Source organism: Salvelinus sp. IW2-2015, linkage group LG6.2 (assembly GCF_002910315.2).
Source record: "Salvelinus sp. IW2-2015 linkage group LG6.2, ASM291031v2, whole genome shotgun sequence".
Classification (NCBI taxonomy): Eukaryota; Metazoa; Chordata; class Actinopteri; order Salmoniformes; family Salmonidae; genus Salvelinus; species Salvelinus sp. IW2-2015.
The window spans coordinates 6,960,224-6,975,929 of NC_036846.1; the positions used below are offsets into that span (position 1 = coordinate 6,960,224).

The 15,706-nt window shown below is 46.4% G+C and overlaps 1 protein-coding gene across 1 annotated transcript in view; it reads right to left on the reverse strand.

The window, feature by feature from the left end:
• The window catches only part of LOC111965736 (neuronal acetylcholine receptor subunit alpha-3-like), a gene marked incomplete at its 5' end in the record, with an annotated part of 21,744 nt that extends 6,605 nt beyond the window's left edge, over positions 1–15,139 (reverse strand). The window contains 10 exon segments of the mRNA XM_070444208.1: positions 3,994–4,953; positions 5,199–5,403; positions 6,912–6,939; positions 6,942–7,005; positions 7,007–7,024; positions 7,116–7,154; positions 7,295–7,350; positions 7,353–7,377; positions 7,380–7,441; positions 15,109–15,139. Coding sequence (XP_070300309.1) covers positions 3,994–4,953; positions 5,199–5,403; positions 6,912–6,939; positions 6,942–7,005; positions 7,007–7,024; positions 7,116–7,154; positions 7,295–7,350; positions 7,353–7,377; positions 7,380–7,441; positions 15,109–15,139 — 1,488 coding nt within the window.
• Positions 15,140–15,706: the final 567 nt, after the last annotated feature.

A 15,706-nucleotide genomic window follows, 5' to 3' on the forward strand; every position in this document is an offset into this window, starting at 1 on the left:
AGAGGGTGAAGGACTATTAGGAATGTAATCCAAAATCTCAACTCACAAAGAATTACACTGCAGAGCATTTCTCTGTAGTTACTGTGTAATAACTTACATTTACATTTTAGTTATTTAGCAGACGCTCTTATCCAGAGCGACTTACAGTAGAGGGCATACATTTTATTACATTTTTACATACTGAGACAAGGATATCCCTACCGGCCAAACCCTCCCTAGACCACTGCGCCACCCGGGAGACTTGGTAATAACTTGGTAATAACTTGGTAATAACCAATAACTGAAGAACAGATAACTCTGTAATAACTATGTAATAACCAATAACTGAAGAACAGATAACTCTGTAATAACTATGTAATAACCAATAGCTGTAGAACAGATAACTCTAATAACGAGGTTTGATCTGGCTTTGGAATTTGGCGTTTTTACCGGCATCTTGGTTTTGTTTTCGCCCAACGTTTTTCGTTCAGCTTTTCGCTTTGGACGTTTTTTCCTGTTTCCCCATGCACCTGTCTGGTAAAAGGTTGAACACCACCTCTCCTACTCAGCTTCCCAACAAAAGCTTCTCCCTTGCCTGCTGCACTGCTCCTTGGATCCCACCTGGTGATCTGCTCCCTGTCTGCTCTGGCTTGTCTCCTGCTGTCTGGTACAGGTTCCCCTGCCACAGAGTGTTCTGAACACTGATGTTAAACTTTCTGGTTATAAACTTTTTCGGCAAGACAGATCTTCCAAAGGTGGTGGAGTAGCAATCTTTACCAAGGAACACCTTCAGTGCTCGGTTGTCTCCACCAAGTCTATTAGATTTTCTGGCTTTAAGCATAACATGCTGACCAGACCGGACACGTCGCGTGCGCGAGCGTCGCAAAATACATTTAGAAACCCATGTTATTCAATTATTGCACCCACACTGCTTGCGCGCGCCAAGGAACGTCTGCGACACCAAGGGCTAAAATAGATGTCGTTCCTATTTCTGACGCAGATCGCGCTGCAAGTCCTGCCTCTCCCATCTCCTCATTGGTTTATAGAAGCAGGTATCCACGTGCCATCTCCTCATTGGTTTATAGAAGCAGGTACCCACGTGCCATCTCCTCATTGGTTATACCCACGTGGGTGATAGAAAGACGAAAACTGTTTTCTCGGTAGTCGTGGTAATACAATGAAAGTTTAGATGCGATCACCATATAATTTAAACGATGAAAAAGCCTGGAAGGAGGAGAGATGACTAGAAACTATTTGGTTGGCCGTTTTATATGTGGATTAATTGTCGGAGTAGAGGTCCTTGTCCATTTCAGGTAAAATAACAACTCAAGGTTTATATCCCAGGACAAATNGGTTGGCCGTTTTATATGTGGATTAATTGTCGGAGTAGAGGTCCTTGTCCATTTCAGGTAAAATAACAACTCAAGGTTTATATCCCAGGACAAATTAGCTAGCAACAGCAAGCTAGCTAAACAGGACAAATTAACGTTAGCTAGCAAGTGCAAGCTAACTAGCTAAAATACCATARATGTTTAATGCTTTTCGACCTGTCCCCAAATGAATGTCATTGGTTCAGAGTTTGTTTTGATATTTTAACCTGCGTGTCGTGATCGCTTTTGGTGTGGGGGGGCAAAATAAATTTATGCACGATAGCGCACGATGGCGCACGCGCGCAGACGGTTTGGGCAYGGTGTTAAGCTTTTAAATAACTCTTTGTTGACTGTTGCTGGGTGTTATCYTCCTCCATCAGCACCGGCCTGTACCCTACCTGCCCTAAGCTCTCTCCTGGCCCCTTACACTAAGTCTGAATTTGTCCTGCTAGGTGACCTAAACTGGGAAATGCTTAAAACCCCCAAACCAAGTCTAAAAACAATGGGACTCCGTAAATCTCTCCCAGATTATTAATAATCCCACAAAGTAAAACTCCAAACACCCAGAAAAAGCTACTCTCCTTGATGTTATCCTCACAAATAATCCTGATAGGTATCAGTCTGTTGTTTTCTGTAATGACCTTTCTGTTCGACAGTGATCTGGCAGAGTTACTCCACCTCAAGGACACCGTTAGGTGAAGGGCTCGGGCACACAAATATTCAGGTTTACTGGCTATCGTTCAGGGAAATGAGAAATAAGTGCACTCAAGCTATCTGGAAGGGCAAAGTTAGTTACTTTAAGGAGCAGTTCTATCTCTGTGGGTCTAACCCCAAGAAGTTCTGGAAAACGGTMAAAGACCTGGAGAATAAACCCTCCTCCTCACAGCTGCCCATGTTCCTTAATGTTGATGATGTGGTTGTTACTGACAAGAAGCACATGGTTGAGCTCTTTAATCACCACTTCATTAAGTCAGGATTTCTATTTGGCTCAGCCATGCCTCCTTGCCCGTCCAACACTTCCTCATCTCCCAGCCCTTCTAATGCGACTAGCCCTGATGCTCCTCCCTCTTTTTCCCCTGCCCCGCTACACAGCTTCTCCCTACAGGCGGTCACTGAGTCTGAGGCCCTAAAGGAGTTCTTTAAACTTGACCCCGAAAAAACATCTGGGACAATCTTTTTATGGTAATGATTTTAAAAAGCCACCCTACTATTTTGTAAAAGGACTGTTTCCTTTCTTCTTTTAGGTTACAGCCCCTATCTCTCGCCTTTTTAACTCTGCCTCTCCTCTCTGGGGAGGTTCCCAGTGCTTGGAAGGGAGCCATGGTGCATCAGGCTGATCCTAACTTTGATTTGATTTGAACTGTTATAGGCCAATTTCTATCTTGCCCTGTTTATCAAAAGTGTTGGAAAAACTTGACTGGCTTTCTTGATGTCTATAGTATTCTCTCTGGTATGCAATCTGGTTTCTGCTCAGGTTGTGGATGTGTCACTGCAACCTTAAAGGTCCTAAATGATGTCACCGCTGCCCTTGATTCTAAGCAATGCTGCTATTTTGATAGACTTTGCTAAAGCTTTTGATACGGTAGACCATTCCATTCTTGTGGGTGGCTAAAGACTATTGGTGTCTCTTACGGGTTTTTGGCCTGGTTTGCTAACTACCTCTCTCAAAGACTGCAGTGTATGAAGTCAGAACACCTGCTGTCTCAGCCACTGCCTGTCACCAAAGGAGCACCCCAAGGCTCGATCCTAGGTCCCACACTCTTCTCAAATTACATCAACAACATAGCTCAGGCAATAGGAGGCTCTCTCATCCATTTATATGCAGATGATACAGTCTTATACTCAGCTGGCCCCTCCCTGGATTTTGTGTTAAATGCTCTACAACAAATCTTTCTTAGTGTCCAACAAGCTTTCTCTGGCCTTAACCTTGTTCTGAACACCTCCATGTGGCTCGGTAAGAAGGAACCTGTTAAGACCCCCAAAAGGTCGCCGAAGCACACACATCCCTGGGTCGATCCTCTTTTCAGTTTGCTGCAGCTAGTGGCTGGAAAGAGCTGCAAAATACAGTCGAACTGGACATTTTTATCTCCATCTCCACATTAAAGACTCAATCATGGGCACTCTTACTGACACTTGTGGCTGCTTCGAGTGACATATCGTTGTCTCTACCTGTTCGTACCATGTTTGTGTTGCTATCATGTTGTGCTGCTGCCATGTTGTGCTGCTWCCATGTTGTGCTGCTACCGTGTTGTTTTCATGTTGTGTTGCTGCCATGCTGTGTTTCATGTGTTGCTGCCATGCTGTGTTGTTGTCTTAGGACTCTCTTTATGTAGTGTAGTGGTGTCTCTCTTGTCATAATGTGTGTTTTGCCCTACTTTTACATTTTTATCCCAGCCCCCTTCCCCGCAAGAGGCCTTTTGCCTCTTGGTAGGCCGTCATTGTAAACAAGAATTTGTTCTTAATTGGCTTGCCTAGTTAAATAAAGGTTAAATAAAAATTGACCAAATTTAAAGAACAGGTAACTCTGTAATGACAATGTAATATCCAATAACTCAAGCACAGATAACTCTGTAATAACGATGTAATAACCGCAAGGAAGAGAATTTCACACTGTAAAACAATGTAATAACCCAAAACGTCCTACCTCTTTGGCCTTGTTGCGTGTTCTCATGTTCTCAGCGATGTACTTGACACTCTCGATGGCRTGTTTGATCTCTGGRGACACCACGGAGAAGGCCACCACTGRGTTGACGTTGGYCGGGCTGCTGAGCYKTCGGGGCAGTTTGGATAGGTCCGGATCAGAGGGTGCAGGAGGGGGCACCACCGGGGGTATGGTGGGGATGGGCACCTCTTTCCCCTTACAGGGGAAATTTGGCTTGTTCTGCACTTCGCCGTACTCCACACAGTTCATCGCCCCCGCCTGCCCTGTTTCGGCGGTGACCGCACCCCCGTCCACCTGCACACACCCGCCCCCTATTCCTCCCCCAATACTGTTCTTCCTCTTCTTCCCCYTTCCACTCGCTCCTCCTCCTACACCCCCATCTCCAATACTCCCACCTCCTGTTCCATCTCCTCTCCCACTCCCCAAGGAGGAGGGGCAGCCCTGGTCTACAGGCCTCCTCATGAGCAGCACCTTGGGCAGCAACCCCAGGAACACAGACCGGACCCAGGCCGGCATGGTGTGGGTCATAGGCGTACGGTAGTGGACGTTCAGCACAAACACGGTGATGACGATGGAGAGGGTGACGAAGATCATGGTGAAGAGGAGGTACTCCCCGATGAGGGGGATGACCAGAGACGTAGATGGGATGGTCTCGGTGATGACCAGGAGGAACACAGTGAGGGACAGGAGGACAGAGATACAGAGGGTCACCTTCTCTCCACAGTCAGAGGGGAGGTAGAAGACGAGGACGGTGAGGAAGGAGATGAGGAGACAGGGGATGATGAGGTTGATGGTGTAGAAGAGAGGCAGGCGTCTGATATAGAAAGAGTAGGTGATGTCTGGGTAGATCTCCTCACAGCAGTTGTACTTGATGTCGTGTTTGTAGCCCGGCGCGTCGATAATCTCCCACTCGCCACTCTCCCAGAAGTCCTTGAGGTTCACCTATAGGGAGATAATAGTATGTCAACCATAAAGCAGAGCCAAAGGAGTTCTATCCTAGAAGGAGATAAAGAGGGCTTCGACTGAGATTACGTCATAAAAAACACCAGGAAGTAATTACGGTTAAAATTGACTAAGAAAACCATAAAGCCACATTGAACTAGCCAACAAATATAACCCATTAATTTAATGTGGCTAACTAGCTAGCAAACAAGTTATTAAACTAACTAACCAGTGGGATTACTGACCTTTGACCCTATGAGCACTAGGTCAATCTTGGCCTTGTCGTAGGTCCAGGAGCCAAACTTCATGGAGCAGTTCTGGTAGTCGAAGGGGAAGTAGGTGATGTCCATGGGGCAGGAGGATTTAAAGATGGCGGGGGGGATCCAGGTGATGGTGCCGTCAAACTTCAGCAGACTTTGTCTGTCCTCAACCAGGAAATCTCCCACAGCACTGAAGAGAGGGGAGATATGATAGCGTAGCATTTTAGCACTGATGGCTACAAAAAAAAACTGAAGAGGAGAAAGTTGGTGATGGTTAGCGTAGCATTTATCAGTGATGGCTAAAAAACAGACAGAACTGGAGAGGAGATAACGGGTGATGGTTAGCCTAGCATTTATCAGTGATGGCTAAAAAACACAGACAGAACGGAGAGGAGATAAGGGTGATGGTTAGCCTAGCATTTATCAGTGATGCCAAAAAAAACACAGACAGAACTGGAGAGGGAGATAACGGGTGATGGTTAGCCTAGCATTTATCAGTGATGGCTAAAAAAACACAGGACAGAACGGAGAGGAGATAATGGTGATGTTAGCCTAGCATTTATCAGTGATGGCTAAAAAACACAGACAGAACTGGAGAGAGATAAACGGGTGATGGTTAGCCTAGCATTTATCAGTTATGGCTAAAAAAAACACAGACAGAACTGGAGAGGAGATAACCGGTGATGGTTAGCCTAGCATTTATCAGTGATGGCTAAAAAAACACAGACAGAACTGGAGAGGAGATAATGGTGATGGTTAGCTAGCATTAATCAGTGATGGCTAAAAAACACAGACAACTGGAGAGAATAACGGGTGATGGTTAGCCTAGCATTATCAGTGATGGCTAAAAAACACAGACAGAACTGGAGAGGAGATAACGGGTGAGGTTAGCCTAGCATTTATCAGTGATGGCTAAAAAAACACAGACAGAACTGGAGAGGAGATAACGGTGATGGTTAGCCTAGCATTTATCAGTGATGGCTAAAAAACACAGACAGAAACGGAGAGGAGATAACGGGTGATGGTAGCGTAGCATTTATCAGTGATTGCTTAAAGAAACACAGACAGAACTGGAGAGGGATAATGGGTGATGGTTAGCCTAGCATTTATCAGTGATGGCTAAAAAAAACAGACAGAACTGGAGAGGAGGATAACGGGTGGATGGTTAGCCTAGCATTTATCAGTGATGTCTAAAAACACAGAACAGGAACTGGAGAGGAGACAATGGGTGGATGTTAGCGTAGCATTTATCAGTGATGGCTAAAAAAAACACAGACAGAACTGGAGAGGAGATAACGGGTGATGGTTAGCCTAGGCATTTATCAAGTGATGGCTTAAACAACACAGACAGAACTGGAGAGTATATAACGGGTGATGGTTAGCTAGCATTTATCAGTGATGGCTAAAAAGCAACAAGAGAACATAATAAGCATGGGCTCAACTTTGATTTTAGAAGTGGGGGGCATAATTAATTATTATTAATATTTATTTTAATCCAGTTAAATAAGCACTCCACCAGCCTACCCAACCACTTGGAGCGTCCGCATGTCCTAAAGCACACCGTTGCCTCGTTTTGTATCACATCCAATTATAACTGTGGGGGACATGAAATGCAAAAAGCCCCCGTCCGTCCGTCCGTCCCCAGTGAAAGTTGTGCCCCTGCAAAATAATGTACAGAGTTAAGGAGATTGAGCTCACTTGTTGTAGAGGACGATAGCCGGCCTCAGATCTTATTGGAGGGACACGACCAATGGAACTCAAGTCCGTCATACTCGAGTGGAACCCATTTCAGGTTTGTAGTCATTCCAGACCTGCAACAAAACATTTACAGTGCTTTAACTGGGGCGGTGTACTAAGGGGTGTATAGACTAAACTTCCTAGATCAGATAACTTGGAGCTTACATGTCTCAGCCATAAATTGGTCTCCATTAAATCTGATGACTTCATCCTGACAAGAAATTTAAAAATATGGTACATGAAGTCATAGCCAAATAAGGATAATTAGGTCAAAATAAATAGGACAAAGTGTATCCTTATTTGCGTGCCAGTAAGTGATGCAGATATAGAGTAATGAGTCTCACCACTTTGACCAGTTGGGATATGGAGACCTCAAACTCCACGGTGACAGGGTCAGAGCATTCTCCACTGGTCTGATGAACTGGTTTTGTATCGCCTGAATAAATTCCTGTGAACAGCCTGTCTTCCCCTTAATGACAAACAGGCCTGAGATGAGAGGGAGGGAGAAGGAGTGGGAGAGCAGAGTGTGTGTGCGGGGGGGGGGGGGGTGGGTGGGGGCGTGTGATGGCAGAGATGTAGGAGAGTGAGAGAGTGAGAGGGGAGGGACGGGAGAGGCGGGGGGGGGGGAGGGAGGTGGGAGAGGAGGGGGATAGGGGGAGGGGGAAGGGTGAGGGAGTGGGGAGGAGTAGGGATGGAGGTGGGGGTGGGTAGGGTGAGGGGTGGAGGGGGAGGGGGGGGTGGGGGTGGGGAGGGAGGGTGAGGGGGGGGGTGGGGGGGGGTGGAGGGGTGAGGTAGAAGGGTGGGAGGAGGATGGGAGGGGAAGGGTGGGAGGTAGAGGTGGTGAGGGTGACCGGTGAGTGTGTAGGGTGAGGGAGGAGCAGGTGAGAGAGGAGGGGATGGAGGAGGAGTGAGGGAGATGAGGGCGAGGAACGAGGAGGAGAGGAGGGAGGAGTGAGGGACGGGGTATGAGGAGTGGAGGAGGGTGAGGAGAGGTAGGGAGGACGTGGAGGAGGAGGTGAGGGGTGGGGAGGAGGGGGAGGAGTCGGAGTGGGAGGAGGGAGGGAGAGGAGTGGGGGGGGGGTGAGGGAGCGGGGAGAGAGGAGTGGAGACGGTGGAGGAGGCGGAGGGGAAGAGGAAAGAGAGGAGAGAGGAGTGAGTGGGATGGAGAGAGAGAGAGAGAGAGAGAGAGAGAGAGAGAGAGAGAGAGAGAGAGATAATCTTCACTGGAGCAGTCTTTTTACAAAATAGTAGGGTGGCTTTTTAAAATCATTACCATAAAGAGATTGTCCCTTGTCAGGCTTTAACGAAGGGGACTTTGAGGTGAACTTGAGTTTTTCATCATTTTGTCCACATTAAGGCTTTAATCAATGGCTCTTTGCTGCGGATGGAGAGAAAGTAGAAAGTTGTGGCTGATTGAACTATGGTGTGTGAAGAGTCTCACATTGGAGCTGTTTCTACGTAGGAAGGCAAGTGGAAGCTTTTAGCAAATCCCTCCAGACTGGAACGCAGTGTGTGTGTGTGTGTGTGTGTGTGTGTGTGTGTGCTTGCGTGCGTGTGTGTTGTCTACCCAACTCTGTTAAATTCTGTGTGTACCTGGCAAAATAGGAATGAAGGTCATTTAGTGACCTGCAAAAAAACCTCCCCCGCTGGTGACTTGGCTGCTGGGACGATGCATGGAACCCACGCCTGTCCGAGCAGAAAATCATGCCTCTCTTGGGACATCCTTCCACCCCTCTCCACCCCCGCCTCGGCCCCGGCTTCAAAGGACACCAGTCTCTTAATTCCCCCTCTCTCTCTCTCTAACCTTCACTCTCCCTCTCTTCTCAATTTCCTCTTCTTGCCCACCCACTCTCGTCCTTCATTCTTTTCCCTCTCTCTCTCATTCCTTTCCGTCCATCTCTCTCATGGTTAATTGAACACAGCCTTTGAAAGACCACCAGTCTCTCTTCGCTCGCCCCAGTCTGCACACCCCAGAGTCAGCTGTCTGTCAGTCTGTCTTTCTGTTGCTGCACCAGTAGACAAAAACACCAGTAAAGCCTAGATACTGGGACCAGTGGATGTGTGCATCAGTGCATCACCCCCCCATTCTGTGACCAGAGAGTAGAGTGAACACCAAATGACTGAACGCATTTACCGACTGAAAGTGAAAACAGGGCAAAAACAACACCAAGACATTTCCTGGRGTTAATTAATCAAATACGGTCTTTTAGGGGACGCTTTTATCCAAGGCTTGCAGTTAACATGTATTTAGTGGGTTACATAATACAATATAATTATAATACAGACAGGTATTGAACCCACAATGCTGCTTGTACTGTTCCAACCAAATGAGAGCCAGACGTCTCCTTTATCCATACCAGTCAGATGTTTAGATCGCTCCTGAAAAACATGGATCCTATTTAACTTAGAACCTTATTGACGAAGAAGTCAGTGGGAAATTCAGCTCAAAACAGTTGGTTTGAGAAGTGAGATCTAGAAGAGAACCGCCAGTTAAAACACACACCCACAAACACACACACACACACACACACACTCACCGTTCTGTACTCTACTGACTGAGCCAGTTACATACACTACATGGTCAAAAGTATGTAGACACCTGCTCGTCGAACATCTAATTCCAAAATCCTGGGCATTAATATGGAGTTGGTCCCCCCCTTTGCTYCTATAACAGCCTKCACTCTTATGGGAAAGCTTTCCACTAGATGTTGGAACATTGCTGCGGGGACTTGCTTCCATTCAGCCACAAGAGCATTAGTGAGGTCGGGCACGGATGTTGGGCGATAAGGCCTGGCTCGCAGTCGGCGTTCCAATTCATCCCAAAGGTGCTCAACGGGGTGGTGGTCAGGGCTCTGTGCAGGCCTTTCACACCGATCTCGACAGACCATTTCTGTATGGACCTCGCTTTGTGCATGGGGGTATTGTCATGCTGAAACAGGAAAGGGCCTTCCCCAAACTTTTGCCACAACGTTGGAAGCACAGACACGTCTAGAAGTCATTGTATGCTGTAGCGTTAAGATTTTACTTCACTGGAACTAAGGGGCCTAGTCTGAACCATGAAAAACAGCCCCAGACCATTATTCCTCCTCCACCAAACTTTACAGTTGACACTATGCATTGGAGCAGGTAGCGTTCTCCTGGCATCCGCCAAACCCAGATTTGTCCGTCGGACGGCCAGATGGTGAAGCGTGATTCATCACTCCAGAGAACGCGTTTCCACTGCTCCAGAGTCCAATGGCGGGGAGTTTTACACCACACCAGCRGACGCTTGTGGCTGCTCGGTCATGGAAACCCATTTCATGAAGCTCCTGACAAACAGTTCTTGTGTTGACGTTGCTTCCAGAGGTAGTTTGGAACTCGGTGAGTGTTGCAACCGAGGACAGACAATGTTTACGCACTACGCACGTCAGCACTTGGCGGTCCCGCTCTGTGATTTTGTGTGGCCTACCACTTTGTGGTTGTGCAGTTGTTGCTCTTAGACATTTCCACTTCACAACAACAGCACTTACAATTGAACGGGCCGCTCAAGCAGGGTAGAAAGTTGACGAACTGACTTGTTGGGAAAGGTGGCATCCTATGACGGTGCCACCTTGAAAGTCACTGAGCTCTTCAGTAAGGCGATTCTACTGCCAATGTTTGTCTATGGAGATTGCATGGCTGTGTACTCGATTTTATACACCTGTCAGTGTATAGAGTCCACTCAATTGAAGGGGTGTCCACATACTTTTATGTATATAGTGTACCACTCAACATCTGGCGTACATTATCACACACACACGGGCCTGGAATTCYGATACACAACACACGATCCTTCAAACATGATCCTGGCTCAAAACTGTCTTGTCATTTTGTATATCTTGAAAGGATGTGGAAGACGGTAGCAGATGACTTGGGGATTTCTCTTTGGCCAATGTGACTCTGGTGTGCTCAACGGTAACACGATGAGTAGAATTTCAACATGAGTCGTCTCACTGATGTCATTTTTACTCAAGATCTATTCAGTCCTTTTAGGTCATACAGTCCTTGTGCCAATGTCCATTAACAGATCACTTTGTTTTTTTTATACGTTTTTATATATGCCAAGCATATATATGCTCTCGCACCATTGCCAACTCCTTCTGGAATTGTCTTACAAAACATGTTAGGCTTGACAATGGAGTTAGCAAAAGCTATGCGTCCGCTTCATCTACCTTAGTTGAATACACTGACTGTAAGTCGCTCTAGATAAGAGCATCTGTTAAATGACCAAAATGAAAATAGGCTCAAATGTGAAATGTGGCTAAATGTGGCTCAAACGTCTCCTCAAATCTTCTAACATTTTCCACAGCAGCCAGTCCCCAAAGCTCCATGTAAAAGTAATAAACTCTGACGAAGTTTGTAAGATCACAAAGTTTCCTGAGGTCACTTGAAGCGGCGCCGAGCGCTGCCGAGTCTTAGAGCTTAATGAAAAAGCCGCTCTCCAGAGAGAGCAAAGTGGACGGCTGTAATTTCTGCTTTCGCTACCTGCCGACGTTAAAACACAGCACCGGTCCCTGATTGGCTGCGCTCTGAGAACCTCGTTTAAGTCCCTAATTGGGTAGGGGAAACAAGGGCAATTATAATCTGTTCATTAATTGGACCTTTTGTTCGCACTGAAAAATAAAATAAATATATTTCCTCCGCTTCTTCCTGTCTTCCCCCTCCTTCATCCTTCTTCCTTCATTTCTTAATCTCTGTGTGGATTGGAAGGTTTCTTACATCACATAGACTTAACAATAGCCTCTCACTTTTTCACTTCTGGTGACATCCCTGTGGTAGGAACAGGCAGCCTTCCTATTAAACGTGGGTCAGTCAAGACGCAAGGATGTGTGTTTGTGTGCTGTATGGAAACAGAAACACCCAGAAACAGAAGTGTAGATATGATTGAGGAAGAGCACGAGGACTTGGGTCCTCCTACTGATTCACCAACTCTTCATCCCGAATCTCAGTCCAGATAAACTAAGACTAACCCTCGGAGGCAGCTCTTAGAAAACACTAAGACACATAGAGGTCCGTTCAAACGGGGCACATAGATTTGCCGTTAAGGAGCCAAACAGTGTTCAACTCTGTGTTAATGGAGCAGAGAGCTCTAGAGACGTGAAGCCTCATTGGCTGAGAGCCCTTTGATCAGGCGAGCGCTTGACAATGATCGACCACGAGGCGTGAAGCTGCGTATCGCACGCTCCCAAGGAACTAATTACGTCCAATAATAAGCTGAAGGCTCTGATTGGTCTGAGAGAGAGAGAGTTAGTGTGTGTGTGTGTGTGTGTGCGCTTGTGAGCGAGAGAGAGAGTGAGCGGGAGAGAAGGGGAGAAAGACAGAGGGAGAGAGAGAGAAAGACAGAGGGAGAGAGAGAGAAAGACAGAGGGAGAGAGAGAGAAAGACAGAGGGAGAGAGAGAGAAAGAAGAAGAGAGGAGAGAGCGTTTGTTGTCTTCAGAGTGTTACATTGGGTCTGTCTGGGACATGCTTTATGATTCACTAGAGGAGTGAGTGTGACTAGTGGATGTGCGACCATCCAATCAAGCATAGTGTGCGCCTGCGTGTGTGTCTCAGCAAACACGTGTGTGGCCTCTCTGTCCATCCACCCTTGAATACCATACTCCCCATACTGCTCCCCTGTTGCAACGCAGAATGTCACAGTAAGGAGCTGATGCTAATGTCTGCTAGCCAACTATTTAGCAACCTTGCTAACTGAGGTCATCGGAGTTTATAGCGCATCTCTAACAACAACTAAAACGCCATTCCCTGTTCCAAAACATTCCACTGAACCTCTCACACTCCAACTGCCCCACGCCAGGGACACACACACTCAGAGACACGTGCACGGCAGTTTACTTGGATGGGATTCCACAGGAGATGTACACTCTTAGAAAAAAAGGGCTCGCTGTCCCCATAAGAGAACTCTTTTTGGTTCCAGGAYGAACCGTTTTGACTTCCATGTAGAACCCTCAGTGGGAAGGGTTCTACCTGTAACCAAAAAGGGTTCTTCAAAGGGTTCTCCTATGGGGACAGCCGAAGWATCCCTTTTAGGTTCTAGATGGCGTATTTTTTTTCTAAGAGTGTAATCTAGATAATCTGAACTGCCACACACAACAGCGTCTACAGACTTCACGAATGTGTGTGACATGAACGCACGCAGTTAGTATTGTTGAGTTGAATACACAGTGGCGTACGCATCATGATTCATAAATGTACGTATGCAGCCAAGCKGCGGTAATGCAATTAGGAGTGGAGGTTGAGGTTGAGTTTCCCCGAACGTACTAAACATTCTGAATATGGAGTGAGGGAGTGAACAGAACTAACATCTATAAAGGCATGCTGTGTCTATAAGTACCGAGGCCACTATTGGCCACTTAGCTAAATGCATGGCTGCTAATGTTGGCCACAGTACAACTAGAAAGGTCATTTGCACAATATGCATGAGATTTAACCATTGGTCCACTTAACATTGCCTGCCCTGTGTGTGTATGCTTGTGTGTGTGTGTGTGTGTGTGTGTGTGTGTGTGTGTGTGTGTGTGTGGTGCTGTGTGTGTGTGTGTGTGTGTGTGTGTGTGTGTGTGTGTGCGTGTGTGTGGTGTGTACGTGTGTGCGTGTGTCTAAGACCAAAGGGTCGCTAAATAACACAACACACATAAACGCACACACAAACACACGTAGACACACACACACCATGAAAAGGCAAATTGTGCGTCAGTTTTACTGTAGGGGTTGTGGGAGAGGCACCACTGAGAAGCGCAGCACTGCTTTGCAAGGGCCCAGACATAAGACTGGGGCTGGATGTAAGGGTTTGGAAAGGGTTGGTGAAGATGAAGCTATTTGATTTGGCCCATTGGAWCCAACAGGCAGAACTTGCATCTGTGTATAGGCACTGTACTGCTTACAATGCTACTAACGGAAGATTGCATTCACCTGCGTGTTAAGACAAAACTTGCTAGCAACCAAAAACCCACAAGAATAAACCAGCAGATCAGTTGATCTCATGTTACCGTGTCAAGCAAGTTTAATTCCAGACGGCTGTGTCTAGGTACTGTATTCACACCGCCAATGAATAAGCATCAAAGTCGGGACCGAAAMACTGAAAAACAGCTTCTATCTCCAGGCCATCAGACTGTTGAACAGCCATCGCGCCATGTCCTGTAGTAGGAGATAGACTCACACACACAAGCTCACACACAAGCGGACTCCTGTACTCGCATGTAGACTCACACACACGTGCATAAGCCCATGCTCACAAACACAAGCACATACACAAACACACACACACACACACACACACACACACACACACACACACACACACAGCCAACATTGCTGTTCCATGTAAATAGAGACATTAAACACTGGACACTCCCCTTTACGTTTTTCACATTGGGTATTCATATACTGTATTGTCACATAGCTCCTTCTAATATATATACTAATGTACATTCCATTTTTGTTACACTATTTATACACACCACATATTTCCCTACTGAATTCTTCCTGGTAATAAATCTACTGCTGTATATGTCATTCTTACTAGATACAGTGCTTTCAGAAAGTATTCAGATCCCTTGACTTTTTACACATTTTGTTACGTTACAGCCTTATTCTAAAATAGATTAAATAAATTTTTTCCCTCATTAATCTACACACAATAGCCCGTAATGATAAAGCAAAAACTGTTTTTTTGAATTTTTTTGCAAATGTATTAAAAATAAAACAAACAGAAATATCTTATTTACATAAGTATTCAGACCTTTTGCTATGAGACTCGAAATTGAGCTCAGGTGCATCCTGTTTCCATTGATCATCCTTGAGATGTTTCTACAACTTGATTGGAGTCCACCTGTGGTCAATTCAATTTTTTGGAAATGATTTGGAAAGGCACACACGTGACTATATGAGGTCCAACAGTTGACAGTGCATGTCAGAGKAAAAACCAAGCCATGAGGTCGAAGGGATTGTCATTAGAGCTCCGAGACAGGATTGTGTTGAGGCACAGATCTGGGGAAGGGTACCAAAACATTTCTGCAACATTAAAGGTCCCCAAGAACACAATGGCCTCCATCATTCTTAAATGGAAGAAGTTTGGAACCACCAAGACTCTTCCTAGAGCTGGCTGCCCGGCCAAACTCAACAATTGGGGGAGAAAGGTCTTGGTCAGGGAGGTGACCAAGAACCCAATGGTCACTCTGACAGCTCCAGATTTCCTCTGTGGAGATGGAAGAACCTTCCAGAAGGACAACCATCTCTGCAGCACTCCACCAATCAGGTCTTTATGGTAGAGTGCCCAGATGGAAGCCACTCCTCAGTAAAAGGCACATGACAGCCCGCTTGGAGTTTGCCAAAGGCACCTGAAGGACTCTCAGACATGAGAAACAAGATTCTCTGGTCTGATGAAACCAAGATTGAACTCTTTTTCCTGAATGCCAAAAGTCACGTCTGGAGAAAACCTGGCACCATCCATACCGTGAATCATGGTGGTGGCAGCATCATGCTGTGGGGATGTTTTTCAGTGGCAGGGACTGGGAGACTAGTCAGGATCAAGGTAAAGATGAACGGAGCAAAGTACAGAGATCCTTGATGAAAACCTGCTTCAGAGCGCTCAGGACCTCAGACTGGGGGAAGGATTCACCTTCCAACAGGACAACGACCCTAAGCACACAGCCAAGACAACACAGGAGTAGCTTCGGGACAAGTCTCTGAATTTCCTTGAATGGCCCAGCCAGAGCCCGYACTTGAACKTGATCAAARA